This window comes from Micromesistius poutassou (genome assembly GCF_964030765.1).
Source record: "Micromesistius poutassou genome assembly, chromosome: 5".
Lineage (NCBI taxonomy): Eukaryota > Metazoa > Chordata > Actinopteri > Gadiformes > Gadidae > Micromesistius > Micromesistius poutassou.
Genome location: NC_140275.1, coordinates 18,073,255 through 18,100,770, shown reverse-complemented (window position 1 = coordinate 18,100,770; position 27,516 = coordinate 18,073,255). Strand labels below are relative to the sequence as shown.

General features: G+C 46.6%; 3 protein-coding genes across 3 annotated transcripts in view; 2 read left to right on the top strand and 1 right to left on the bottom strand.

Moving 5' to 3' along the window:
• Positions 1-19,301, top strand: part of taok3a (TAO kinase 3a) — a 52,320-nt gene extending 33,019 nt beyond the window's left edge. The window contains exons 11-20 of the mRNA XM_084468619.1: positions 1,688-1,855; positions 2,806-3,003; positions 4,387-4,512; positions 8,601-8,837; positions 11,168-11,296; positions 13,046-13,249; positions 13,973-14,212; positions 14,758-14,970; positions 15,617-15,799; positions 17,842-19,301. Coding sequence (XP_084324745.1) covers positions 1,688-1,855; positions 2,806-3,003; positions 4,387-4,512; positions 8,601-8,837; positions 11,168-11,296; positions 13,046-13,249; positions 13,973-14,212; positions 14,758-14,970; positions 15,617-15,799; positions 17,842-18,003 — 1,860 coding nt within the window. The 3' untranslated portion in view covers positions 18,004-19,301. The remainder of the gene's footprint in view (positions 1-1,687; positions 1,856-2,805; positions 3,004-4,386; positions 4,513-8,600; positions 8,838-11,167; positions 11,297-13,045; positions 13,250-13,972; positions 14,213-14,757; positions 14,971-15,616; positions 15,800-17,841) is intronic.
• A 1,063-nt stretch (positions 19,302-20,364) lies between these two features.
• Positions 20,365-22,083, bottom strand: pebp1 (phosphatidylethanolamine binding protein 1). Its single transcript, XM_084467955.1, has 4 exons — positions 21,861-22,083; positions 21,500-21,609; positions 21,125-21,225; positions 20,365-20,787 (listed from the first exon to the last, which is right to left on the bottom strand). The coding sequence occupies exons 1-4, from the start codon at positions 21,993-21,995 to the stop codon at positions 20,570-20,572; spliced, it is 564 nt and encodes a 187-aa protein (XP_084324081.1). The 5' UTR covers positions 21,996-22,083; the 3' UTR covers positions 20,365-20,569.
• Positions 22,084-22,400: 317 nt separating this feature from the next.
• vsig10 (V-set and immunoglobulin domain containing 10) lies at positions 22,401-26,970 on the top strand. The gene is made up of 10 exons (XM_084467956.1): positions 22,401-22,653; positions 22,760-22,921; positions 23,025-23,210; positions 23,516-23,824; positions 24,213-24,503; positions 24,953-25,237; positions 25,565-25,678; positions 25,846-25,858; positions 25,963-26,102; positions 26,244-26,970. The coding sequence occupies exons 1-10, from the start codon at positions 22,602-22,604 to the stop codon at positions 26,333-26,335; spliced, it is 1,644 nt and encodes a 547-aa protein (XP_084324082.1). The 5' UTR covers positions 22,401-22,601; the 3' UTR covers positions 26,336-26,970.
• Positions 26,971-27,516: the final 546 nt, after the last annotated feature.

Below are 27,516 nucleotides of genomic sequence, written 5' to 3'. Positions count from 1 at the left end.
CACATCTGCCACACACACACACGTAGACACGGGCAAAACACACACGGCAAACACAGGCACACGGGCAACACACACACACACACACACACACACACACACACACACATACACACACACACACACACACACACACACACACACACACACACACACACACACACACACACACACACACACACACACACACACCCTCCTACCTCCAAGCTCTTTAATGGAGGGGAACCAGGTCACTAATCCGGGCCCTTGAGCTGTTCTTGCTTCAGGTTACACACACACACACACACACACACACACACACACACACACACACACACACACACACACACACACACACACACACACACACACACACACACACACACGCGCACACGCACACGCACACCAGTCCAGTCCTTACTGTGTAGCTCCAGTAAAACACTAATGGCAACAATCACACAGCTTCCTATTATTAATCACCAAGCAATGGAACCACCAGCCACTTCCTCATGATCTGTACACTTCTCTGGAGATAATCAAATCAAAGGTGAAATCGTCATCATAGTACAGTATTATATTACTGTAGTACTCCAGTGCAGAGCCCATTGTACTACAGTGTGGAGCCTGTAGTACTACAGTGTACAGCCCTTAGTACTACAGTGCAAAGGCCATACTACAATGCAGAGCTCATAGTCCTACAGTGTAGAGCTCATAGTACTAGTGTAGAGCTCATAGAGAGCTGTAGAGAATATAGTATATATATATATATATATATATATATAGAATAAGAGCGCAGAGCTCAAGCTACAATATAGAGGTCATAATAGTACAGATCAGAGTAGAGCTAATAGTACAGTGAAAAACCCATAGTACAACAATGTAGTGCTAATAGTATAACTGTGCAGCGTGATACACCGGGAGCTCTGTATTCATTCCCACCTGAGAGATGATGTAAGGGTGTCCTCTCCTCTCTCCATCTCCGTGTTGGACAAGCTTCACCAGGTCTCTAGCGTCCGTCGTCTCAGAAAGGAAAACTAGGTCTATTTTGAGCTGATGATGTCATCGGTCTGCCCTGACCGTCCCATTATGAAAGCATCTATCACAGCCAGTCCTGAAGGGAGAGAGGGATTATATGATCTAAAATGTGACCGCCGCAATGTATGTATTTATAGCTGTGGGATGAGTACGTGTCACCACACAGGCCTTTTAAGTCATATATATTTTATGAATGAACAAGCGGGAAGGTGTGTGCATGTGTGCGCACGTGAGTGTGTGTGTGTGTGTGGGTGTGTGAGTGAGTGAGTGTGTGTGTGTGTGGGGCATGTGCAAGCAGATGCATATGTGTAGTAGTATAGAATGGAGAGAAAGAGGCAAGGAGAGTGCAGGCTGAGCAACTAACAGGCGCCCTCTAGTGGCTGTTTGAATGATTGCGCGTCAATACACACGATAGTATTCAAAACATTTAGGGTACTGTACCTCTGAGCACCTCTGAAATGGTTTAACTAATCTACAAAAAATAGGAAAAAAAAAAGTGTACAAGAGAACTTTTTTGCACTTGAAATATCCCAAGATGGATCATTTCACTTCAGCACACTTCCTGCACATTGAGTTTTGTCTCTCCGTTAAATCTCTTTTCGCTCACACTCTGACCCCTGGCCCGACTCTTACCCTGACCCTCACTCTGACCTTGACCCTCTCTTGCTCTCCCCAGCATGACTTTGTGCGGCGGGAGCGGCCTCTGCGGGTGCTGATGGACCTGATCCAGCGCACCAAGGATGCGGTGCGGGAGCTGGACAACCTGCAGTACCGCAAGATGAAGAAGATCCTGTACCAGGAGAAGCACATCGGCCTGATGGGGGAGAGCCAGGAGGACGAGGAGGTAAGGCGATCGCAGGAGGAACCGGAGGAGGAGGGCTGAAGGCAAAGGTCAAACTTTGAGGTTCCAAAAATACAGCTCCTCCATATTGATGAGCTAATGAGCTGGACCCCAGGGGTACACCACTTCTAAAAACACATTTTTTATCTTTCTAGTTTCATCTCCAACAGTGGAAATAATTTGCCGCTGGTAAAATGTGTTGTATGTAATTGAATCTTGCACGTAAAACACTTAACTGCACATTGCTGGTTTCCCTTGAAGACACTACTGGACGGTTAAAACCTGCAGTCAACCTCTTTTGGCGTTTTAGAGATTGCAATACAGACCTCAGTCCCTCTCCCTGCAGTCGTGTGGTTCCTGATAGGTCTCTGTCCTCTCTCTGACCTGGCCCGGGCTTACACCATGGTGGGGGACAACTGTCCCTGTGACAGACTGCTTGAACACATCTCAGAAATGTGTCTCCAAGCTCGCAGTGTAGTTCCAGCCTCCTCTCCACATTCGCTCAGTGTCAGATGTAGTTTAGGTCGGGTGGTCAACAGACCTGTGAGCGTGATTAAGGTATTTTTGGTTTGCGCCGGATAGCACAGTCGACTATTAGGCCTTACCCTTCCAGTTGAATGCAAACACCGAGTTGGACATGTGTGAGGGTCTTCAAATGAATGGAGGCATTAAACCTGCCGGCCCCATCTCAGAGCCGTGCCTTCAGGCCATGTGGCCATGGCCTAATCAGTCCCAACCAGGGGCTATCAGACATCTGAGACCATCCATGTCAGCACACACACACACACACACACACACACACACACACACACACACACACACACACACACACACACACACACACACACACACACACACACACACACTCTCTCTCCGTCCTCCTCTCCCGTCTCCCGCCACCGTTCTACTCTAATTCCCCCTCTTCCTCTCCGTGTTTCCCTCCCGTGCTGCAGGACAGCGAGGCAGCGAGCTGCAAGAGGAACAGCCTGAGCAGTAACCACTCCATCCCCAGCACGTCGCTCAGCACGGGCAGCCAGAGCAGCAGTGTCAACAGCATGCAGGAGATGCTGGAGGACAGCTGCCCTGACATGACCATGATGCTGCACCAGGACTACGACAGCACCCTGGACTCCTCGCCCCAAGCCAAGAAGGTAGCGCCAAAGGGAGATGGGAGAAGGGAGCTAGGAGCTAGGAGACGGGGAGTGGTAGGGTAAACAGTTAGTTTAGTGTTTTCTGAGAGAGATGCGTGTGAGGGGGGAAAAAGGTGTGTTGGGGTGGGGTCACTGTCCAGCCGCACACCCAACAGTGATAACACTGAAAACACCTCAAGAAGACCAACAGCTGATCACTTGATGAGATCAATAGATGGTAAAGCTTCAAACACAAAATGGAACATAGATACCCAGATGAATATATGATGCACGCACCTGCACTTAAAAAAAGTTAAATAGCCGGCCACTTGTGAATGGTTTGCCTGTCAGACCCATGCTGACCCTCAAACCAACACTCGACAGACATTCCCCGTGAGTCTCCTGAATCCCACCCTGCTTTGAATCTCCAAATCCTATGTTAGAATGTTGAAGCCCCCCCCCCCCCCTCAGATGCTCTCACAACTCAGTAGTGTTTCAACAGATGTGTGCTTGTCTGCATTCAAGAACGCAGTTGATGCGCTCTCCATCAGTCACACACACACACACACACACACAGGCTGTCCCAGAGTAATAACTGTGCCATCAATTAATAGAAGATGACACACAGGCCCACACAGAGGGGGAGAAGCCCTCCAGGTTTTTCCAGACTGTATTAAAGAACACATGCAACCTTGTTGTCTCTGGGCTGAAACCATGGAAACGGATCGACGTACTCCTGGCTCTGCATCGCCTCAGCTTCCTCAGCGAGGCCATTCACAGCGGGAGAACAAAGACACATGTCTGCAGACACACACAGTGCCGCGTTGCTCGTTCATCCAGCACACACACACTCATGCACACACACACACACACACACGCACACGCACATGCACATGCGCACACACACACACACACACACACACACACACACACACACACACACACACACACACACACACACACACACACACACACACACACATGTTCTCCCACATCCCTCCCAGGCACAACCCATCTCTGTAGACAAAGGTCAAACAGGGCGCTTGATGCCTTGAGGATCTTTTGATGGAAGAAAACTAAAAAGACAGAGGCAAATTCGTCCTTTGTCGACTCTTTGTGGATTTGACATGAGCATGAATAACCGTGTCACGTCGGAAATTGGCAGCCATTGTGTCTTTATGAGTTTGGGGGAGTGTCTAGAACGAGGCAGATTGATATGTGAGAACAGGAAGAGACAAATAGATCATGTGCTGTACATCTTTGTAGTACCACTAGTTATCCCACATGGAATCGTCACTATAGTTTGTACTAAACACATACTTTTCTTTTCTTTATGTTAATGTTTGCATACATTTGTGTGTGTGCGTGTCTGTGTGTGTCTGTGTGTCTGTGTGTGTGTTCCAGGACCATTGGGATGAAGGGCTCCACAGGGACCAACGGCAGGAGAGGTCGTCTTCATCAGACCGGAGCAGCCAGGGACAGAACTACCGAAACCAGGGCCGCTTCGCCACCATTAAGTCAGCCTCGCTGGTGAGTTCAAACAGGAGTGCCTTTATTGATCATAACAACAACCTGGGAGGATCGAAAGGAACTACGTATCTAGGAACTATGTATCCAAAGAGAGCGTGATTGATATCCTTTCCATCTTCAGCAAAAGTACAAGTAGTTCAGGAAGGAAGCAAGGAGAAACATCTCATTTGTTGTGTTATGAAAGACTGCTTCTACGAAAGGATGCGGTTGTCATGGTTTCAGTTGGCTTGTGTACTGGAAGATCTAAAAGAACTGGGCAACATTGTATGAAAACAGATGAAACAAAATGAACCAAAAAAAGGCCGCTCAACAAAGAGGATGCGGAGCAGGAGTTGCCAGCATTAGTCTGGAGGTCCTTCAGTCTGAACTGTTGCTTCTCTGAAAAACACTTTGGCTCTTTTCCAAACATCGCTCAAAGACGTACGGGGGTTAAAAATGTTTCGATGAGCTTGCTTATCGAGACAGAGTAGCTTTCAGTCAGACAGTCCTGAGGCCCCCATCTCTCCTTTTAGTCTCTGTTATGTGTTTGAATTTCATAATACTCTTTCTACAGCCTTCACCACTCTCCTTTTCCTTGTTATTCTTTCATTCTTTAATTTATGTTCTGTATGTATGTATGTATGTATGTATCCATCTATGTATCTATCTATGTATGTATGTATGTATGTATGTATGTATCTATCTATCTATCTATCTATCTATCTCCCTCTCTCTTTCTTCCATTCTCATTCATTCTCTAGCTCTCTCTCTTTCTATCGCTCTTTGTCTCTCTCTCACTCTACACATCGCTCTATTACTCTTCTTACTCCCTTAATTCCCTTCCCTCCTCTGTCCATACACGGACACACACACACACACACACTCACTCAAGCATCCACGCACAGATACGTGCACGCACACACAGCATTTCCAGGTTGTACTCTGCATTCTGATGCTTGCTAGTGGATTTCTCATCCTTGTCTTCCTCAACAACCCCCTGCCCACCCTCTCCATTCCCATGTCTGTTGTCATGGTTACAGCGCTAGTAAGCAGGCGGCAATAGTAAATGTGGTGTGTGTGTGTGTGTGTGTGTGCAAATGTCTAAATACAAATGAACACGTGTTTTCCAAACAACACTACCCCTGTAGCTATCAAGTCCTTGTGTGTGTGTGTGTGTGTGTGTGTGTGTGTGTGTGTGTGTGTGTGTGTGTGTGTGTGTGTGTGTGTGTGTGTGTGTGTGTGTGTGTGTGTGTGTGTGTGTGTGTGTGCGTGCCAATGTTGTCATCTTTGACTATTTGTCATTAACCATTATCGGTAAGACACCCAGAAAGGCTTGTGAAAATCCATCCCCCATGCATTGGCCATCCTCTATACAATCTGAATATAATGTAAATAGAAATACCTTGCCCCTCACAGGAGACCAAGCAATGACATCATCGCTTGGAGAGAGAAAGGGAGAGCAAAATAGAGTTGAACCAGGGAATGGTGGATCGACGTGTAAACAACAGGGATTTGAAGAGAGAAGGGGACCATTAGTTTGATCACGTTTTTAATTGTCTTTTTTCTCTTTTTAACATATGCTGTATTTCATAGATGACTCTCAGCCTCCATTGTTTTATTGTGAAGTGATTAGGAAGCCTGGTAAATAAAGAGCTAAATTAAAAAAATGTAATCAACATTAAAATTAAATTCAAAGGGAAGTGAGGGGGTCTTGATGGAATCCTGAAGGACACAATGAAGATAGGATAGTGGACGGTGAAGTCCACAATCCAATAGCCTATGTGTTTTAAGTCAGATTACAGAACTGTGGAGTCAAATTAATCCTGTGTTGAGACCAATGAAGGAACGAATCCCAATGGAGCAATTTTAATCTTTTCTCCACTTGGTCCTGGAACAGCGGCGCATCAATATATCTGATGCAATAACCTCATGTTGAGGCCTGTTCTTTGCTTATTGGCAAGGGTTGAAGCCTTAATATGGGTATAACAAACAAACCACGATTCTAACCAGTATACTAGTGTTCACAAGGTGTCCTTCTAGATATGTGTGCATGCTGTTCCTGAACCAGGGAGATGAGACCATCAGCTCCACCTCCCTACCGCTCTCTGCTACATCCACAGGGAGAGAGCAGGCACGCAATATGAGTGTTTATAGATGATGCTGCTTCTTGGTAAAAGCCTGAAGACGTAACCACATTGAACAGAGCATTTGTAGAACATTTTGAATGCTGTCTCCAAAAAAGAAAAGTGTACTTTTTCCTCTTTTTTTGAAGAACATTCACTAGGAAATGAATCCACTTCTGCCATCGCTTTAACAAGCAGACTCAACCTTTGGCCTCTGGTCGATCTGTTCTGCCTGCTCAACTCAAAACCTTCTCCTCCACTTTCCTTGTTCCTGGGAAAATTAAGAGGATCAGGACGGCGTTCGGGTGTGAGCCCTGTGCGGGGGGTGAAAAAAGGGAACGATCACATGACCTGACTTGGCGCCTTGTTTGCGGAAAGTGACTGGGATTAGGAGAAGCCATTACAGTAGGGGTATTGATTCAGAAGCAGATTACGGCTCTAGTCCACCTATCCCCCATCCCACCCCTCCCTAATGTCACCATGCCCCCTCCCCTCCCAGCCACCAACCCCCAACGCCCCCCCCCCCACGGTGCTGACTCCTTCTCAATGAGGTATTCATGTGACCCACCTGCTGCCCGCCTCTCAGCACTGGCGCCACTGAAGAGCGGCTCTGTGCTCCCGTTGGCCCGTGGACCCAACAGCCTCATTCACAGTTCACACGCCTGCCTCTGCCGCCACCGCCGCTGCCCGGGGTGTGCACCGGTTAGGGTGCCGTTGGACTGGGCGAGAGAGAGAGAGGGGGGCGCAAGGTGGAGGGGGGGGGGGGGGATCCTTGTATGACGGTGGGGGTGGGGGTCTTGGGTGGCATCAGAGCTCAGACTGGGGTCTGACGGGCGTAGGATGCACCACACAGCCTCTGGATGCTGGCGCGCTGGGCTAACGTTGCCATCATGTTTGGCCTAAAGAGCTCGGGGGGGAGTTATGAGAAGATGAGGAGCGAGTATTACCTGGATGTGGAGAACCCCTTCTGCGCCCAGGTCGGTGTGAGGGCGCCTTGGCCCCCTTTGGTTTGTTTGTTTGTTTGTTTGTTTGTTTGTTTTGTTGTGGGGAAAGCTTTGGAGTGACAGCTCAACCGCTTACCTCGAAGGCGCTGCAGAGGGATTGAAATGCAACCCGTTCTTAGAACTGATGGAAGCCTATTGCATGTCTCAGTTTGAGTTCATTATTTCATTTTAGTTAATTTGTTCATTGTTTATTTGTTGTTCCATAGAACCTGCTACTCATTGCGGTGTGTGTGTGTGTGTGTGTGTGTGTGTGTGTGTGTGTGTGTGTGTGTGTGTGTGTGTGTGTGTGTGTGTGTGTGTGTGTGTGTGTGTGTGTGTGTGTGTGTGTGTGTGAGTGATCTTTGGTTGCTATGTGTGTCGGTGAAATCAAAAGGCTTTTGTTGGAATCCATAATGAGTTCAGTTTCTGAAGAATTTTGTTCATGGCACCTATATGACGTGTGTTCAAAGTTTCAAACCTACAGACAATAATTCAATTGTATAGTTTAAGGCAACAGAACTCAAAATTGCCAGTTAACCTGTCATTCATTGTTTCTGGAGAACCATCGTAGGGAGGGTCCAGCCGGGTCTAGTTTGTCTTCATCTCACACCTCTTCAGTCTGAAGCAGTTAACCCGTGATGCTGTAGGACATTGGGAATATACCCAGTATGGGAATTCAGTGGTTTTAACTCATTCAACAGTTTTTTAGGTTTAGAAATGAAGAAAGCTGCCAGGTTTAGATTATAATGCTTTTAGATTGCAAACAAAGCTTTGCTATGATTGGAGACTTTGGGAGGTCAGTGCCAAGCAGGTCAAATACTTTAAAGCTTAGCACCAAGATGAAGAACCTGAAGCCCAGCCCAAGCTAGATTGGGCTTCAACGCTCAACTCCACAGGAACACATTGTCAATGCTGGCAACGCTGAACACTCATCATCGAGGTGTGTGTCCTCCATCATTAACCCTGTATGCCCTAACCCATGGTTTTCCACCCCCACCGCCAGGTAACCAAGCAGATCCACGAACATGAGCAGGAGAGCGAGCTGCGGGAGCAGATGTCCGGCTACAAGCGCATGCGACGGCAGCACCAGAAGCAGCTGATCGCCCTGGAGAACAAGCTGAAAGCTGAGATGGACGAGCACCGGCTGAAGCTCCAGAAGGAGGTGGAGACCCAGGCCAACAACGCCTACATCGAGCTGGAGAAGCTGGCCAAGCGGCACATCGTGCACACGGAGAAGGAGGTGAGGGGAGGCTGGTGGCTGATAATGACAAGAGTATGCAGGAGCAGTAAAGGCCATCGCAGCTGGGAATGTTCTGAGACTTTAGCCAGCCAACAGATCCATCAATAACATCGGATGAATTCCTCTGGCTGGGCGTAAATAAATGTTGCATAAGGAACGAAAACATACAGAGGGGAAGGTTAGCCAGTTAATGGTAAATTCACATTCACGTCAATATTCGACATGCCCTGCGTTAGTAAGAAGAAGTGAGTCCCACCTGTCCCAACAAGTGAGTCCCAGCACAGAGGCTTGTTCCATTGGCACGGGGCGAAGGGTTTGTTCATGGTTCAGTAATGTACACCGTGCCACCGTATTTGGGTGAATTAAGGAAGGTGGCAGGGTTTATTTCCCACTGCTCGCCATCTTGTTTCAACTATCCAACTAGGGTACTAAAAAATAAATTCATGATACCGATGGTGATTGCACTAGAAAATCTCACCTGGCACACACAGCGGTAGCTACCACTAAGTGCTAATGAAGTTAGTGGTAGCTAACAATATAAGCTACTGCTATGTGCTAGGGAAGTAAGTGCTAGCTACCGCTATGTGCTAGGGAAGTAAGTAGCATCTCCCACTATGTGCTAGTAAAGATGGAGGTAGGTAAGGCTTTATGCTAGTGAAGATACTGGTACCACTAAGTGCTAGTGAACGTGTGTGACTCCCCCACTGCTGCCCCCCCCCCCCCCCCCATTACAGCCTGGATCAAGTGTAGTCTGTAGGTCAGAGGTCCCGTAGGGCAGCGGCCCCCAACCTGTTTTACGCCATGGACCGGTACTATGTCAATATTTTCGCGGACCGGTGTTACACCGTATTCTGTTACCCATCATAAAGTGTGACACCAGGGGTCGCTGTTGCATATTTTCTGCAACGTGCACGAGCGTAAAGTGTAGACGGCCATGAAGTCGTTGTGTAGAAACATGGACGTGCTTAAAGTCGGGATAGGTTTATTCGTATTTTTACACCGGCTGATAGCCCATTGAGTGGATGAAGCAAAGCACTTAATTTGCCTCTGTGGTGGCATCATGGGTCTTTCTTTCTTGCAGGGCTGTAGTCAAGACCACCTTTGTGGAGTCCAATACCAGGGCTTGTTGAGTCTGAATCCAAAGAGGTTCGAGTCCAAGTCAAGAAAGAGTCCACATTATTTAATTAACTTAGTATAGCATTTTCACTTGATATTGTACTCAACACTCTCCAAAGACAAAACAGCATGTAACCCCCACCCCGTGAACGGTGTTGTACCGTATTTGTGATGATCAAAAAGCAAGTGTAGTGTATCCACACTGGATCAAATTAGGTCACATGGTTTACTTTAAGAATAGCCTTTTCACTTAAAAGTCACATAAAGCTTAAGCGAATCAAAACGATGAGCAGCATGGATCATGTATCACGCGCAGAGCGGGTAGATGTGGAGATGTGTTGTGGCTGGCTAACATACAATTGGTTACCAGGCACCAATGTCAATGCCCGTTCTATTTTGAATTAATTAAACAAATCCCCTTTTTCTGAACGAGCTTGCTTAATGAATGTTTAGGTTTTGAAGGAGGAGTTACTTTTCACGGCAACAATGAAACAAAAACAAGAAAAGTTATTTATTCTTTATTCGCGACACGGTACCACATGAGTCACGACCCCGTACCGGGTCCCAACCCCAAGGTTGCGGACCGCTGGTCTATAGGGGTTGAAAACCAACTGCATAGCTCTCTGATAAGCATGCATCACAAGGAACCGGTGATAGAAAATCTGCTCAAGGGAACCGCCTGCTGGCTTCACATGCACAAACATCCATATGCACAACACGTGACCAGAACAGATGACTACACTAGAACTACTACTACTACTACTACTACTACTACTACTACTACTACTACTACGTATTTAGGAGGTGCTTGGATCACTGCTCACTGATCAAGTTAATTGCTGCTATTTAAATATAAGGGAGGGTACTGTAGAATTATCTTATCTTAATGTGAACATATGATTTTGGTTTCACTTCACTACATCACCACACCCTACAACTACTTCAGAGTTCATATGAGGCATTGAATGAAATAATCACATGTGAACCTTGGTGGTGTATTAGCCTCCTCAGTTAGCCTGCATTGGTTAGCATGCCAATTTAGCCTACCCTAAACTAGCCCTCACCGTGTGTGTGTGTGTGTGTGTGTGTGTGTGTGTGTGTGTGTGTGTGTGTGTGTGTGTGTGTGTGTGTGTGTGTGTGTGTGTGTGTGTGTGTGTGTGTGTGTGTGTGTGTGTGTGTGTGTGTGTGCGCTCTCCTCTCCTCTCCTCTCTCAGATGAAGACCACGCTGGCGGATGAGAAGAAGTTCCAGCAGCAGATCGTGGCCCAGCAGAGGAAGGAGCTGACCACCTTCCTGGACACCCAGAAGAAACAGTACAAGCTCTGCAAGGAGAAGATCAAGGAGGTCTGCACACTGTTTGGCCTTTCTCTCTTGTTGTTGTTCTTCCACAAGCTCATTCCTCATGCGTCTCCGCCTTCTCTGTCGCTCGGAACACGCAGTCCCGTGTGCCGTGTCTCCAACGGGCCCTCCTCCAGGCACACACACACACACACACCAACACACTCTGTTTTTGGAAGCCTCCGTTGACTCATCCTGCACCTACAGACACGTGCATGTAAACACACACATGAAGAGCAACGCACACACATGAACAGCAACACACACTGACGCACACACATGAACAGCAACACACACTGACGCACACACATGAACAGCAACACACACTGACGCACACACATGAACAGCAACACACACTGACGCACACACATGAACAGCAACACACACTGACGCACACACATGAACAGCAACACACACTGACGCACACACATGAACAGCGACACACACTGACACACACACATGAACAGCGACACACACACACACACACACACACACACACACACACACACACACACACACGAATGGCAACGCTTACACATGAATGGCAATGCTTACACACATTAACAGCAACACACATGAACAGCAATGCACACACATGAACAGTAACACACGCACGCGCATGAACAGCAACACACACGTGCACATATTGGCGCATGGCGTATATGTGAAGCAGAACAGATAATGAGTGCAGATAATGCTGTGTGAGTGTGATGCACCGTTTGGGATGACATGAGACTCAAATGAGGGCAACAAAGAATCTATGGCTGGCAGAGACCCGGCCAATTAGAATCAAAGACTCTCTCTCCAACCAATCAGGTTTTTATATACTATACTACTATATATATATATATATATATATATTCTTTTGTTTGTTAATATATCTAATATTTTCTAAAGTGACATAATCCGTTCTCTTATAGGAAAAGGGAATGTTTTACACATTACTTAAAGGAAAAGAGAATGTTTCACACATTACTTATAGGAAGAGGGAGGGAGGGGGAGACAGAGAGAGAGGGAACAGAGTGGCCCAACTCTATATGAAGTCTTCTAATCAGGTCATGATATAAACAGCTGTCGATCACACAAGAGACACATCAAAAAGGTTGAAATTAATTCAGTTTCAGTTAACGTCAAGAATCAAGTCATAATCTCTACAAAACCTTAACATACCATTACAGTGTTTTTGCTGAAACAACAATGTGCGTGAGAGTTTGAACTAGTCATCATAGAGTGAAAGTGATTTAGCAACATTTTGAACAAATAATCTGCATAAATGACCAGACAGACTCCCTGCCCGCGTTCTTGATAGAGATGTTTTTTCAGATCAGTCAATCAGGTTTGATTTGAAAGTGAGGATGGAGTCTTTCTTTGTTAGAGGACAACAGACTACAACAAACCCAAGAACACTCACCTTACCTAATCCCTCACAATCTCAGCAAGTCTTGTCTCAAACTGTTTGACTTGAAATAAACACTGAGCAGGACGTAATCCATATTTTACAGACACCAACTATCTGCAGATATCAAATCCTGACGTTATCCTTCACATGGTATCGTTGACCAATAGAACGCAGCGGTAGAACGAACATGCCCATTTTCGTTTAGTTTTAGCTTCAAGTCTAAAGCTTGACGAAACCTCTTTAACAACAAGCGTCTCTCTTCATCTCTCCAATCTTGTCTCTAACCCCGACCTGCAACCTCAACCGCCGACCCCCACCCCCTCCCCACACACCCACCCCACCCCCTGTCCCCCCAGGAGATGAACGAGGACCACAGCACACCCAAGAAGGAGAAGCAGGAGCGCCTGTCCAAGCACAAGGAGAACATGCAGCACTCCCAGGCGGAGGAGGAGGCGCTGCTCCTGGGCCAGCAGAGGGTCTTCTATGAGCGGAACTGCCGCACCTTCAAGCGCAAGGTCATGCAGAAGAGACACGACTTTGAGCAGGAGCAGATCCGCGAGGTGGGGGGAGCCGGCGTCTCACACAACGAGGACGTTTAGTCATGAGACATGGAGGGATGGATGGAGGGATGGATGGATGGATGGGTGGACGGAACGGTTAACTTGGGCATTCAACTGCAGCCGAATGGAAGTTGGCAAAAACAAATAGTTTTTCTCACGCAATTTGCCGCATACCACATTTTAAGGTGTTTACTTGGGTAAAGAGGAATAAGGAATAAGCATATTAGCGAATAAGCAAGGCGGCAATGCAATAATCTGCAAATCCCCTTGTGTGAAACACAAGAAAATTGAACAAAGGGTTCTGTTGCGCAATCGGCCAGCACTTTTAATGAGGTTTTCGACAATATCCCTTAAGCTTTGGCTGACACAATTAGTATCGGTATCTGATGTTTATTATGAATATATATCAATAATATATAAGATATTATATACAATTTTTTGATCAATTGAACATTCAACATCTCAGTAATCTCATTGGCTGTTTAGAGCAAATTCATTGGTGGTGGTGGTCAATATGGGCACTGCATGCAAATATAACACAATAGTGGGTAGGGAAATTCTAATATAGACAAAATTTGCAAATGTACAAAGAATAGAAAATGAAAAGTAGAATAAATGAAGTAATATTTATGTATTCATTTATAGCCCTGTTACGTTGCTGTGAACAAAACAAAATCATTGTTCCCATCCTGATCAGCGTTCCCTCCTCACCCATCCCTTCAGGAGCTCAACAAGAAGAAGACCCAGAAGGAGATGGAGCACGCCATGCTGATCCGCCACGACGAGTCCACCCAGGAGCTGGAGCAGCGGCAGCTCAAGACCCTGCAGAAGCTGCGCATGGACCTGATCCGGCTGCAGCACCAGACCGAGCTGGAGAACCAGATAGAGTACAACAACCGGCGGGAGCGCGAGCTCCACCGCAAGCACGTGCTGGAGCTCCGGCAGCAGCCCAAGAACCTCAAGGTGAGCGGGCCCCGGCGCCGGTCCGACTCCAGCCTGAACAACGGGCCCCCAGCGGGGTCTGGTCCTAGAGACCGTGGATCCGGATGCTTGGAAGACAGCACTGCCTAGGGAACTTAACTGCTATGTTTGCATGGATCATTGGGACCTTCTGTCAATTTTGAGTAATCAAGAAATTGTACACTGATTTGTATTATGACGCGGTCACAAATATGAGACTAGAAGGACACTGAAGGGCTGTAATAAAGTAGCTTGTAGTGTCAATAGATGATTTAACGCTCTTTACTTTTAGGGTAGTACAGGGAGCATACTTTAACTAACATGTGGATTACACTAGCTAACATGTGTATAACACTAACCAGTGTGAGTAAAACCCTAACTAACGTGAGTATAACACTTATTAACATGAGTATAACACTACCTAAAATGAGTATTAAAATAACTAACATGATTATACCACTAACTATCTAATTCAACTTGTTTCCATCATCCTCATGATCTCTGAAACATTGCCCCCCCCGCTCTGATTCGCCCCCCCCCCTCTCTAGTCTCTGGAGCTGCAGATCAAGAAGCAGTTCCAGGACACATGCAAGGTGCAGACCAAGCAGTACAAGGCGCTGCGCCACCACCAGATGGAGGTCACCCCCAAGTCGGAGCACAAGGCCGTGCTGAAGGCCCTGAAGGAGGAGCAGACGCGCAAGCTGGCCATCCTGGCCGAGCAGTACGAGCAGAGCATCAACGAGATGATGGCCTCGCAGGCGGTGAGCTGGCCCAGGGTGGTGGTGGTGGTGGTGGTGGTGGTGGTGGCGGGGGTGCGTTGGTGGGTGGTTGGGGATGGTTGGTGGGTGGTGGTGGTGTTGGTGGTGGGGGTACACCACCATGTTGTTTGTAGTTTCTGGCCCTAGTGTTTAGCTGCATGCTTGCTATTTTTTATGGAGTGGTTCATGAATAAATGAACATGTACAAAGAAACAACATCATTGTTTTATCACTTCTTTTTTTAATTCAGTAAAACAGTCTCTGGGCTAAAGAAAGGTTTAGAAATGAGTGAAAGGGATTCCAATTGTTGCTCAATCTTGTTTTGTTTTTGGTTTCTTCTGTGTCCTCTCTCTCTATCTCTATCTCTCTTTCCCACTCTCCATCTCCCACTCTCTCCCATTCTCTCTCTCACGCCACCTCTCTCTCTCGCTCGCTCTCTGCCGTGACTGTCCCCTTTCCCGCCATTTCTTCTTTCCCTCCCTTGGTCCTCCATCTTGTCCGTCCCAACCCTTCCACTGGGCTTCCCTTATCATTCTCCTTGGCCTTCTCCCCTTTCTCCTCTTTCTTCTCTCTCTCTCTCTCCATCCCTCCATCTCTCTGTGCGTTGTGTGCGCTGTGCGTGTGGTTTGGACGGTTGGGCCCACGCCAGCTGCGACTGGACGAGGCCCAGGAAGCGGAGTGCCAGGCTCTGAGGCAGCAGCTGCAGCAGGAGATGGAGCTGCTCAACGCCTACCAGAGCAAGATCAAGATGCAGACGGAGGCGCAGCACGACCGCGAACAGCAGAAGCTGGAGCAGAAGGTGTCGCTGCGCCGCGCTCACCTGGAACAAAAGGTGAGCGTCTGGAGGGCGGAGGGCTAGTGGGCGGGACCGGAGGGATGGGAGGCAGGTATGAATGAGAGAGAGGGAGAGATATGAATGGGAGGGAGAGTGGGTGGAAGGATGGAGGGACGTTTTTAACAGAAGCATTCAGATCCAGGTCATTAAGGAGCAGGTAGGGGTTAGAGGGCATCTTGCTCAAGGATGCCTACACATAGGCTGAGGACATCGGTCTACGGGATCGAACTCAGAACCTTTCGCTGGGAGTTTAATACTTTGTAGCCACTTGTCTCCTACCCCCTAGGCCAGTGGTTCTCAAACTTTTTCTACTAAGATATTTTTTCAACTGAGTATCCCCTTCACTGACGCATAACATTTTTGGGAGAAAGAAAAATTAAATTAACATAAATGTGCATTTGGCAGTGTAAACATGAACAGTAAAAGGGTACTAGGGTAATACTACAATTTAGTGAGAAACATGGGCCTGTGCTTCATGCTTCTGTTGGCTCATTTCTCCCCACAAAAGAAGCACAACGCCATTGTTGGGTTGTTCTCCTTTCTCCATGTTTTCAGATTTACGTTTCAACCACTTGATTTTCTATTGTCTAGCTTTCAAAATGTAAACTTGCTGAGGGTGAAAAAAAATTCTAGTTTTTATTTTGAATTCGAATTTGAGTAATTTCTTTTTTGAGTACCCCCTGCAGTAGTCCAAAGTACCCCTATGGGTACGCATACCCCCATTTGAGAACCACTGCCCTAAGGAATAAGGAGGGACGGGGTGGTTCCAGGAGGGAGGACTGAGGAAGGCTTGGTCGGTGGCTGATCATAGGCAGCAGATGCAACTCTCAGTTCCTTTGTGTACCGAACGTTACTTAAATACTGTTTTTATTTGATACCTGATTACCTCGAACGATGTGAGGTGCATATCAGCTGTTCAGTGTACAACATGTACAACATGTCTACATAATAACCTTGGTAACAGCCCTCTCTCAGTCAGGGTTTTCTCATACAGCCTACACACACACACACAGTTCCCTCACCGCAGGTGGTGGTGAGACTGGCATGCTTTCTTCATTGGAGAGCAGATGTCATTTGTATCTGCACATCTTATCTAATCCTCATTGGACAGCTAATGTTCCCAGTACATTTACATGACATCCATGTGAGCATGTATGGGGACAATGTCCTCAACCGCCTGAGATGTGACTGGGTACATGTATGAATACAATCTTATGCATATGATCGAGGTCTCATTGCATCAGTAGTCAGCCTCATAAAACTGAGGTGAGATTAAATGTCCACACCGAAATAGAAAGTAACTCTGTTTAAATGTAATGTACTTACCAACCACCGTGCTAACGATCCTTGCATCCCCATTTGTATTGATAAATGACCTCATGATCTTTTATCAAATGATATTCTTATTGTAGGCCTACTTGTTGTGTAATGTCAGTCTTTTAAACAACTATGTGCACACACTAAACACTTGCCAGGACACGTCCTACTTTAGCCATCATTAAGTAATCTTCCTTTCGGAGCAATAACACGAAATGTGGTGAGATTAGATTTCAACAAGAGTTGCTTTCTGAGCCACAGACGTCATCGCTGCAGTCTAGTAGACAGCCGACAACAAAGAGAAGGAGCCCGAGCCGCTCAGGAGTCCAATTGACCCGGTGGTGCCGTCTCCACCTGCGGTGTGTTGTCGCCACCTGCTGGCTGCGTGGGGCTCTGCGCCCCCGAGATAAGGATGATGTCATGCTTCTAGAAGCAGTATTCCTCCGTTCTTGGTCAGAGAAGGTGGTGGAGTTTTCTGGGCATGCTCAGTCGTTCCCTGAGATTACCGTATTGCGTTTCGCGTTCCTTTGTCTGCACCTGGCGAGTGCTTCGATGACGTCAGGGTTGTTGCCTTCAGGAAGTGTTACTGTAAACTACATCAGACAGGTGGATAGTAGGGCATAGATAACGTATGAACATGATGGTTCTGGAACATACCCCAGACAGGCAGGGGTTACGGTGTAGATAACCATCATGTTGATGGTCCCCCCCCCCCCCCCCAGATTGAAGAGGAGCTGGTTTCCCTTCAGAAGGAGCGCACAGACCGCATCAAGCACCTGCTGGAGCGCCAGGAGAGGGAGGGGGACAGCTTCGACATGGAGAGCCTGCGGCTGGGCTTCGGGAACCTAGGGGCCCTGGAGTACCCCAAGGACGACTACAGATGAGGGCCGACGTCCGCCACACAACCCGCCCCCCCAACCCTCCTCCTCCGACGCATCGTCCAGCCCGGCGAGGCGCTTTGTCCTGAAGACGTCCGAGCCACGCGCCTCTAGGACCAGCCGGTGGCTCTGTCCTGCCGGGTCTGCGAGAGGCGATCACAGATTCTAGAGCCCAAAATCTCACTCACTCACTCACTCACACTCACACAACACACACACACACACACACACACACACACACACACACACACACACACACACACACACACACACACACACACACACACACACACACACACACACACACACACACACACACACACACACACACACACAAACAACTGTATGCCCCCTTGCGGCGTTACATGACAACCCTAATGCTGGATAAAATATTGTAGTTGTCATGTCTTTTGTAAAATGGAGAATGATAACATTGTCAGTGTTCTTTGTTTCTTGTGCGATGAAAACACTTCCACAGCTGGAGGGAGGGCTGAAGGAGATGCTGTCTTGTTGAGCAGTGACTCTTGTTAGGGAAACTTTATTTGGTTTGTCTCAATCAGTACAAAGAAAGAGGAGGCAAGAGCACACACATTAACAAAACCCTGATCTCAAGCAATGACCAATCGTACTGCAAACAGTTTGGAGCTGCTTCAAATGCTTTTTTTTTTTGGTATTTAGTCATCACAATTTTTTTATATAACGTTTGAATAATTTGATACAAGTTAAATTGTCTGTGAGTCGGTACATTTTTACTAAATGTGATTTCCTTTTGAGTGGATTACTGATTACTGGCTGCGGCACTGAGGGGTTGGGTCTATGCTACTTCTACGTATTTCATTGTAGTTTCACTGCACTGGCCGCCAATGTGAGTCATATTACATGTGAACTCCAACTCCCAGCAGGCACAAGGGCTTCGGGGGGGGGGGGGGGGGGGGGGGGGGAGCGAGGGGACATGTATTTTGTGTATAGAAGGATTTATGAGAGCTTTTACTTATTTTCGTAATGTATTTTAAATGTTACGCAAATCTGATTTTTAAAGATTTCTTTTTCCTCCTCACATTCCTGTATAGTAATTGATGTCAAGTAATCTGATGATAGGATTTTAATTTGGAAATTCAGTGTGAAATCTTTTTTTTTTTCATTCTTGCTTTAACCACAATTCAAGCTGTGTATTTTCTTATACGCCCAACCAGTATGATGCTTTATTAATGCATGCACTTTAATTTCATTTCCAGGTTAAAGGAAAGCATGACTGTCAGGAGATTTTAATTATATTTGTAAATAAAGTGCTCATCTCACCGATAGTTGGGTTTCATTTTTGGATTAAGAGATTAAAAGAATTGGAAGAAAACGGGACTCTTATCCCACCCCAATACACGGAAGACCAGTCCAACACCACTGGTAGGTTGGTTTTCTTTAGATGTCTCCCTCTAGCGGTTAAACACGTGCTGCTGCATGTATAAGCCGTTAATGTCTGATGTTTATCCGGTACCTGCTGATGTGATGTCAGTGTGCGAAATACCCTTCAATATTCGGGGGGGGTCCCCATCTCCCGATTGTTGCGCAATATCGATCTAAATTTTTCTCATGCAGTAGGCCTATAGCATACTTAGCAGACGTCATGCGCAAAGTCAAAGTACTTTGTGGGCGGTTCTATGGCGCTGTTGCTATTATGACGGCGAGATAAATGAGCTTTGCGCCCGGCGCAAATCTAAAATGGGTTGGGCTGAAACCCGTAGGTGTTTTGGGCGTAACATGCAATAAACCAATGAGAGTGGCATCTCCCATCCCCTTTAAGAGCCAGCGTATTTAGACTTGACGAGTTGATTTGACAGCGCGTTTGCAGTCTCCGCTGAGACAGATGCATGAACACAAGAATTTCAAACTTCAAATGGCTCAGTTTATGGCCAAATAATAGGCATAATTAACACATGGAATAGCGTTTTCTTCTTCAACTTCAGAAACACTGATTCGTCATGTAAATTGCGGAAAAGACAACTTAAAACATATGCGGACGCGGTCCTCGATGGCCGCAACTGTGGGTCTATTTAATTATATGTGGCAATACATTAACAAACATCGTTTGTTACCAGTATTGTATACATTATCGTTGTCGACTTGTGTTCATATGCATGTGTCCCCCTGTTAATATACATCGCCATGGACTGCATTATGCGTTACGTGTTTAATTTGCGTGTGGGGGAGGGGAGTTAATAGAATACGGTTGGTTATTGTTAAATACTATTTGTTATAGTAACTTTGACCCTGGGTCTCCATTAAAATACAATCCTCTTGTAAAATACAAACGGTAGGCTACTATTACTTGATTCATTCTATAACATTTGCACAAACATGAGCTCACCATGGTAGTGCTGAAACAACATTTATTGCGAACCGCGGGTTTAACAGTGGAAATGACTTAGCATTTAGAAACAAAGCATTCGACTGAGGCGTTGTCCGCGGGAGGGGACATCCTTGTTCTACTGCTTGATACGATGGGGATGGGGGTTCTCCTCCCGAACCCCTAGTGCTGGATGAGGTTGCATATTCGCGTCGCTGGCCTGGCTCCAGGCTACTTCCCCGCCAGCTGTTCATAGAGCTTGGGCACGTAGTCATCCCAGGCTGCCTGGTAGCAAATGCCCGCCACGGGTGCCGTGAGGCCGTACTTCTGCCTGAAGCTCTGCAGCCGGAACTTTCCACGGTTGTCTCCGCATCGGTTGGTCAGCGCTGGCTCCGTGCAGGACAGAGGGCCGGACTGCTCGTAGACCAGCCACAGGTACCTGTGGAGGCCTGCGTGTGGTGGGGTGGTGGAGGGGGGGGAGAGAGACCAGGGAATCGTGAGTGGATGACTGCGGTGTCATTGGTGGGAAATTACCAAACATGTTGAAGTACTAACGTTTTCTATTTAGGAGTATTGAATTCAAATTGATGCTTATAAGCAAGCTAAATCATCCAAATTCAATGGATGGACATTGGAAACAAATGTATATTGAATGGGTTGACAAAATGCCTGAATATTCATTATGGGATGACAGCAGACATGTTTCTTCAATGGGCTAACAAGTAAAAGGCTTGATCGGACAGAAACCCAAAGCACTGGCAGCTGACCAGCTCTGTGTGTTCCCACCTGTGCCTTTGGGAGGGCCAGAGCCCACGTAGTCAGACATGACGCAGCCGCTGGACACATCGTTCCCCTTCATGTTCACCACCAGGAAGTGGTGCCACTCCCTGTGGGGAAGACGTGAAGATGGAGACAGTGTAGATTAGAGGCAGTGGCTTTCCAGATTCTAGGGGTAGCCTAGGAGTCCAGGCCAACAAAAAACACATACATTCAAGTAATTGTATTTATATTGGAGATTTATTATGGGTGGCCAGTCACATTTTTGTCGGGGCATGTGTAGCTAACAAGCATATGAAAAATGATTTTCTGAAATGCTGAAAATACACATTTTTACGAAGTTCCTACGAATGCAGTTTTGTTTTGATTGTCCTAATAGGTCACCTGAACTTCGGATCACTTCTGCTTGGAGCGTCTGGGTCGGTCAGGGCCAGAGTGTAAAGCTTGCTGGCATCACATCCTTCCCATTCGATGGAAGTCGGTCGGTTCTGCACCTTTACGTCATTCAGGAGCCAAACGAAACAACGATATCGATGTGCGTATGATGTGGGTCAATCGAGAAAGCTTATGCAACTTCTCTTATCACTCATGATCTCCAAACAAAGCATGGCCACTGACAGCATAGCATGCACAAGATTCTCATTCTGACTTAATGTACGCCGTTTACACGGAAGCATAGGTTCAATTCCACATGTACTTTTGAGCCAAGGCAGCATGTTAGCTTCGCAAGCTAACGACAACAAACCTGGGTTGGCGTAAGCACTTTTCCCAACTCATCTATTTCAACCGAGCCGTACTTAACCACCAGGACCTGTCCAGGCTTGTCTTCCACTTCGGTTAATGCCAGGGGTCCGGTCCACTCACTCAGGTCGACAGGCATTTTTAACCAAGTACAGTTCCTAAATTGAGCACACTTCTGTTCTGTTCTTTCAGTCAGAACCAGTAGTGCCTACGTCAGCCACAAGAGGGCACCGTGCAGTCAGTTAAGTGCATATAAATCAATCATCGTCATGTGGACTTATCATGCATATATGTGCGGTTTGTTTTTACAACCTTGAGGCGATATATTCTACCTTCGCAAAATGCGAACAATGATGAATCCTGTCATTGCAGGAATTAATGGAGTTCACTCTGGCCGATTTGACAATTTCTAAATTGACAGCAAAGAGAAAAGGAGGCAGGGCGGCTGAGGGCGCAGACGGAGCCCTACTGTACCTTTAACCAGGTGAAACCAGGGTGTGGTTTTGTATCACCAAAGTTTCCGGAATAACGTGCTTCGGTAAATAAGTAATGGAGATCTACAGCCAGTACCACCGACATGTCAAATGTGCGAATGTGTGTATGTAGTATAGCCTGGCGTGGAGGTTTTATTTGATAATGGGCAGACGACGAATGCAACTTGTGTGTATAGAGCGCCAGTAGACCTGTCCGACAGGCTGGAAGAGCGACTCTTTGTTGAATACTCTCGATATGTAGGGAAGCGATCATGAGGGTCGTTATCGCTGCGGCTTTCCTTCAACTTATTTTGTATATCTCGGGTGAGTGTCAAACTCTGATTTGAGACAATTGACCTGTATATTATATGCTGAACTCATATATATTAACACACATTCTACATGCATTTCTCCATCTCTCTGGTTTCAGGTGAACACACCAACGTTGAGTCTCTTGCAATTGGACAGTGTCTTATCCTGCACAATGGAAGTGTCGCTGTCAACGGATTTATTCCAGTTAATGGCAGCTACCTGTGCAATGCCACGTCTCAAGACAACCCAACTCAGGCAAGTGTTGAACTGCATGTCATTGGTAAGTACCCCCCCCCCCCCATCTCTCTCTCACACACACACACACACACACACTAGTGCTTTGTTTACATTGAACATAAGTCAATCTTAATACATTCTAACAGTGCTGACAAGACAGCCACTCCGTCCAAGGCCCCTCAGTGAGGATGGCTCCCTGGCTGGAGGGTGCGTGGTCTTGGAGAACGGTAGTCTTTCTCTGCATGGGGTGTTCCTGGATGGTGTGGGGAGCTACAGCTGCCTCACCACCTCTCCAAACAACATGATCCAAACTGTTTCGTTACAGGTTCTTGGTAAGTGTGTGTTTTTGGAATTTCCTTCCTTGTGCTGTGACTTAACCTATAGTTAATTGATTGTTGTATATTGCCAGGCTATGGATGGTCTCCATTAGTCCTTCGTACTTTGTATTATCTCAAACATTTTTAAAGGTTAGGGCTAGGTTACCTAGCCCCATTTTTTACATTGTAACATTGTATTATATATATTATATTATATTATATGTTATATTTATTGAGTGTTGGATCATAAAGGACGCTAGATTTGCCCTCAAACAATAAAAAGGCGCAGTAAACATCTGAAGCAATCCTCTGGTTTCAAGGTGCCGAGGAAAGGTTGTCCGTGTCCATTGTTCCCACGGTCCTTCTCCCCAACGGCACGCTGGTGGCGGACCGCGGCCAGAGCGTGTCCTTCAACTGCTCCAGCTCATCTGCCCCGCCTTCTCGGACTCTGTCCTGGGGCTACTGGGGGGCCGGACCCAGCAATGCAACGCTGGCGTCAGGCAGTGGGGCCTGGCTGGGCCTACGCATCCCGGACATCCAGCCCAGTGCCCAGGGGGAGTACTGGTGTGAATCCCGGAGCAACGTGTCCTCCCGCAGAACCAACTGCAGCACCAAGCTCCTCGTCTACTGTGAGTGGAAGAATCTGGACTTTCTCAAAGTCAGGGAGGTTCTAAAACAGAGATCCTTAACGTACCTAAACAAAGAGCTCAAACACCCACTATTTTGTACAGATGTTGACCTTAGTAGCAACAATGGGCAAAATCACAGGAAATGACTTGCATTGCACTTATTTAGAGATTTATTTCCTATTTGTTTGATTTCTCTTTGATAATAATTTATTGTGCTTTTGCACATTGTTAGACCTCTTGATGACCCTCCTCTGTGCAACAGATGGATGTTCTAGCGGTTTGTTTAGGTACATGAAGCTTTGTTAAGCAATTAGTTTGTTATGCGTTTAGAACCTCCCAAATGTGGGCCCCCTAATGTGACTTTTGTTGTTGTTTTGGTCCTGACTAGACGCCCCGGCGCAGCACCCTGACTGTATGTGGGAGCTGGGCCCGGACCCATCTCAGGTCCAGTTCAACTGCACTTGGTCCGGGGCGTACCCCACACCCATGCTACGCTGGGTCGAGATCCACAACGGGCCGGGCACCCTGGACAAAGACCACCTCTACGTCTCTAGCCAGGCCGACAGCCTGGTGGTCACTCTGAACAGGTCCGTGCTGTTTGACGGCCAGATACTAAAGTGCATCGCAGAGCACCCAACGCTGCCGCCGGAAGGACACAAGTCTTGTCTCCTGAATCTCAGTAAGTAGGCATGCTTGAGTTGTTTTCGTTTTACTATTGCAATGCTGTTTGATTTCACACAACAAGGTGGTCTTGCAGCCAAATGTTCCACTAAAATACTTCTCCAGGATTTCTCCAGGCAAGAAAATGCATAACATGTGATTGTGAGATGAATGTCATGGATCCTGTTGGTAATGTGGTGTCTAACTAGGTCAAATGACCTCAAACCTCCTCTTGGGGTAATTGTGTCTGTAATTATTTGGCCCTGTTATCTTTGAGAAGACCTCTTTATTGGGACTAAACCATTTTTAAATGGTTTGGTACCAACACTGACAAAACCTATGCAAGTCTTCCTGGCGGAGTTGAAAAAAAGATCAGCATGTATCCTTTTCATTCGCAGTTTTCTTCTTATGCAACTCTCCTGACCTCACCCCACGGGTTCACATCCTGCTTTTCTTCCTCATTTTCAGAGCTTCCGTTCCCTGAGGGGAACCCACTGGTCACAGCCCTGGAAAAGACCAACGTCACTCTGATCTGCACGGAGGCCAGCTCCGTCCCACCCGCCAACACCACCTGGAGGAGGGGGGTGGAGCAGGTGGAGATCAAGCCCGGGTCCAAGTACTGGGTGGCCGGGTCAGGCACGGAACTGCGCCTGACCATCTACAACTTGAGCAAGGAGGACGAGGGCATCTACTTCTGCCGAAGCGAGAACCCCCTGGCAGTCCGCGAGCTGGAGGTCTACCTGACCGTGAAGGGTGTGTGTGTGTGTGTGTGTGTGTGTGTGTGTGTGTGTGTGTGTGTGTGTGTGTGTGTGTGTGTGTGTGTGTGTGTGTGTGTGTGTGTGTGTGTGTGTGTGTGTGTGTGTGTGTGTGTGTGTGTGTGTTCTTAAAAACCATTGTATTATCATTCGTTAGCGTTAGCCGTTGTGTTTGAATCCAGCGGGATCACATTCTGACTCTTGAGCATGTGGATGCAGGTGTCAGGGGGCGGAGCCTCCTCTGGAATGCGGATCAACCTGCCACCGCACCCAGGTCCTGCATCACAGCGTCTCATGTGTTCTCTGCGTTCAATTGTCTCCGCAGCCACATCCGCCTACACCGGGGCCATTATCGGCCTCTTCATCGCAGCGCTCGTCGTCGGCACTGGTGTCATCACGGCTAAACTGGTGTACTCCAGCAGTGACCGGATCTGCCTTAGTATGTGTGAGACACACACACACACATACACACACACACACACACACACAGAGCTACCACAAGCAGAGCTAACAAAAATACATGTATAACATGTAACAACATTTTCACACTAATCATTGTGAAATCTTTTCTCAATCACTCTCTCCTTCTTGTCACTTTTATTGCAGGAAATGGCTTTGGGTGAGTTTGCCACACCACACAATAAATCAGAGGTTAATCATTATCATTTTAAAGCTTCAATTTGCTTACCACCTTCATACACGTCTGTTGGTGTTTTTCCCCAGGAGGATGGAGGAAGACAGGGGAGACGTCATAAGTCTGGTGGACTCTGAGGAGGAGGTCTTCGAGGACACAGTGCCGCGACTCCCCCCTGTGACAAACGGGCATCACACCACCCACGCCGAGATACACCCCGTTCCTGTCGGTGCGTACCCGCAGCTCCCCTCCATGCCTCTCTGTCCTATAGGTGGTATTCATGGCATGACATCCAGTACAATGTTAAAGGGAAATGATTGCTGAGAGAAGTGCAATGCGTAATGGAAAATGAACCTTTCCATTGTCTAAGGTGACGGCGAGGATATAGACTCCATTGAGACGAGTGCCCAGCAGAGGGAAAACATTGTGATTGAAGACCCGCTACAGTTAATAAAGTTCTAAGACTGGCTGTTTTTTTATTTTGTATTTTTATTGGATACTGTTTATGTAACTGTGAAACTTTACACTGAAACTGGTAAACTGTAAAAAGGTAAACTTTGGTAAACTCTGGTAAACTTTATTTTTTTTACCTTTCTTGTGATTTTTGTGAGTATTTTAATTATTGGTACGGTGGGTTGGTACAAATTATTTCCTTGAAATTGTATGAATTTCCCTAAAATGGTGACAGTTTTTTTTATTTTTTATTCCAGGTTAAAATGTGATCTTTTTTTATTCTCCGATATCACTCTGACTCTCTAGTTTAGTATATAATACCATCAAGTAATACAATATGAATGGTGGGAACTTCACACTAGGTTATTTACATTATCCCTATCGGGTAATTAGCAGAGGTAGACCTACTGTTCCGCTGTCTGTGTGCCTGACTGTCCGTGTGTTGTGTCATATTCTAGACTTCCAACCTTCTAGTAGGCTACTATAATTCAATAGTTCTTGTTCTGGAGTCCTGTTTCTTCACATTGTATGACCTACTGTCAGAAGCTAGAGCTATGTGCTCTACAGCGCACCTTTTCTAGACCTTTTTCACCTTCTCTATGTGTAACTATGCCAGACGTCAAAATCGAACATCAATTTGGCCATTCAAATTCATTAAACAATAAAATACATCCTGATCGTTTTTAACTTGGTCTAATTATTTTGAGAAACGTTCACAGCCTAGTGGACGTTAGGTCAATTAAAATAGGAGATGTATATTTTTCTTAAGTTTAATTATTTATAAATATTTCCATCGTTAGGTTAGGATCGGACAGAGCTATTTGGAGAGATATGCATGTTAACTGCTCCCGGGATAGAGGGTGGGACTTTCAGTTACATGGGTTTCGCGGCGAGGGAGGGACTTTCGAAAGAGAGCAATCCGTTTCCTTTGACCTTTCGTATATTGCTTGGGCACATTTTCCGTTAAAAACACCGTAATTATTCACATTGTCGTTATTATTGTCATGTTTTTAGAGTTATCGGTAGCTCATAGGAAGTAGAAGACCGGAAACTGCGTTACGGTAGACCGGGAAAACGCTACATTTCAGGATCCTCATTCTCGATAGGCTAGATGTACGTACACTTGCGGAACTGGGCGAAGAAAATGTTGCGTAATAGACGCGTAAGAACCAGATCATATAAACAAGGTT

Coding starts and splice junctions, on each gene's coding strand:
- pebp1 (XM_084467955.1), bottom strand. CDS start 21,995: ATGCCTGTCGACCTGAGTGAGTGGACCGGACCCCTGGCATTAACCGAA. Junction 21,226..21,499: donor AGAAGTGATCCGAAGTTCAG/GTGACCTATTAG, acceptor TCTTCCCCACAG/GGAGTGGCACCACTTCCTGG. Junction 20,788..21,124: donor TGGCCCTCCCAAAGGCACAG/GTGGGAACACAC, acceptor CACCACACGCAG/GCCTCCACAGGTACCTGTGG.
- vsig10 (XM_084467956.1), top strand. CDS start 22,602: ATGAGGGTCGTTATCGCTGCGGCTTTCCTTCAACTTATTTTGTATATC. Junction 23,825..24,212: donor CACCAAGCTCCTCGTCTACT/GTGAGTGGAAGA, acceptor GGTCCTGACTAG/ACGCCCCGGCGCAGCACCCT. Junction 25,238..25,564: donor GGTCTACCTGACCGTGAAGG/GTGTGTGTGTGT, acceptor TTGTCTCCGCAG/CCACATCCGCCTACACCGGG.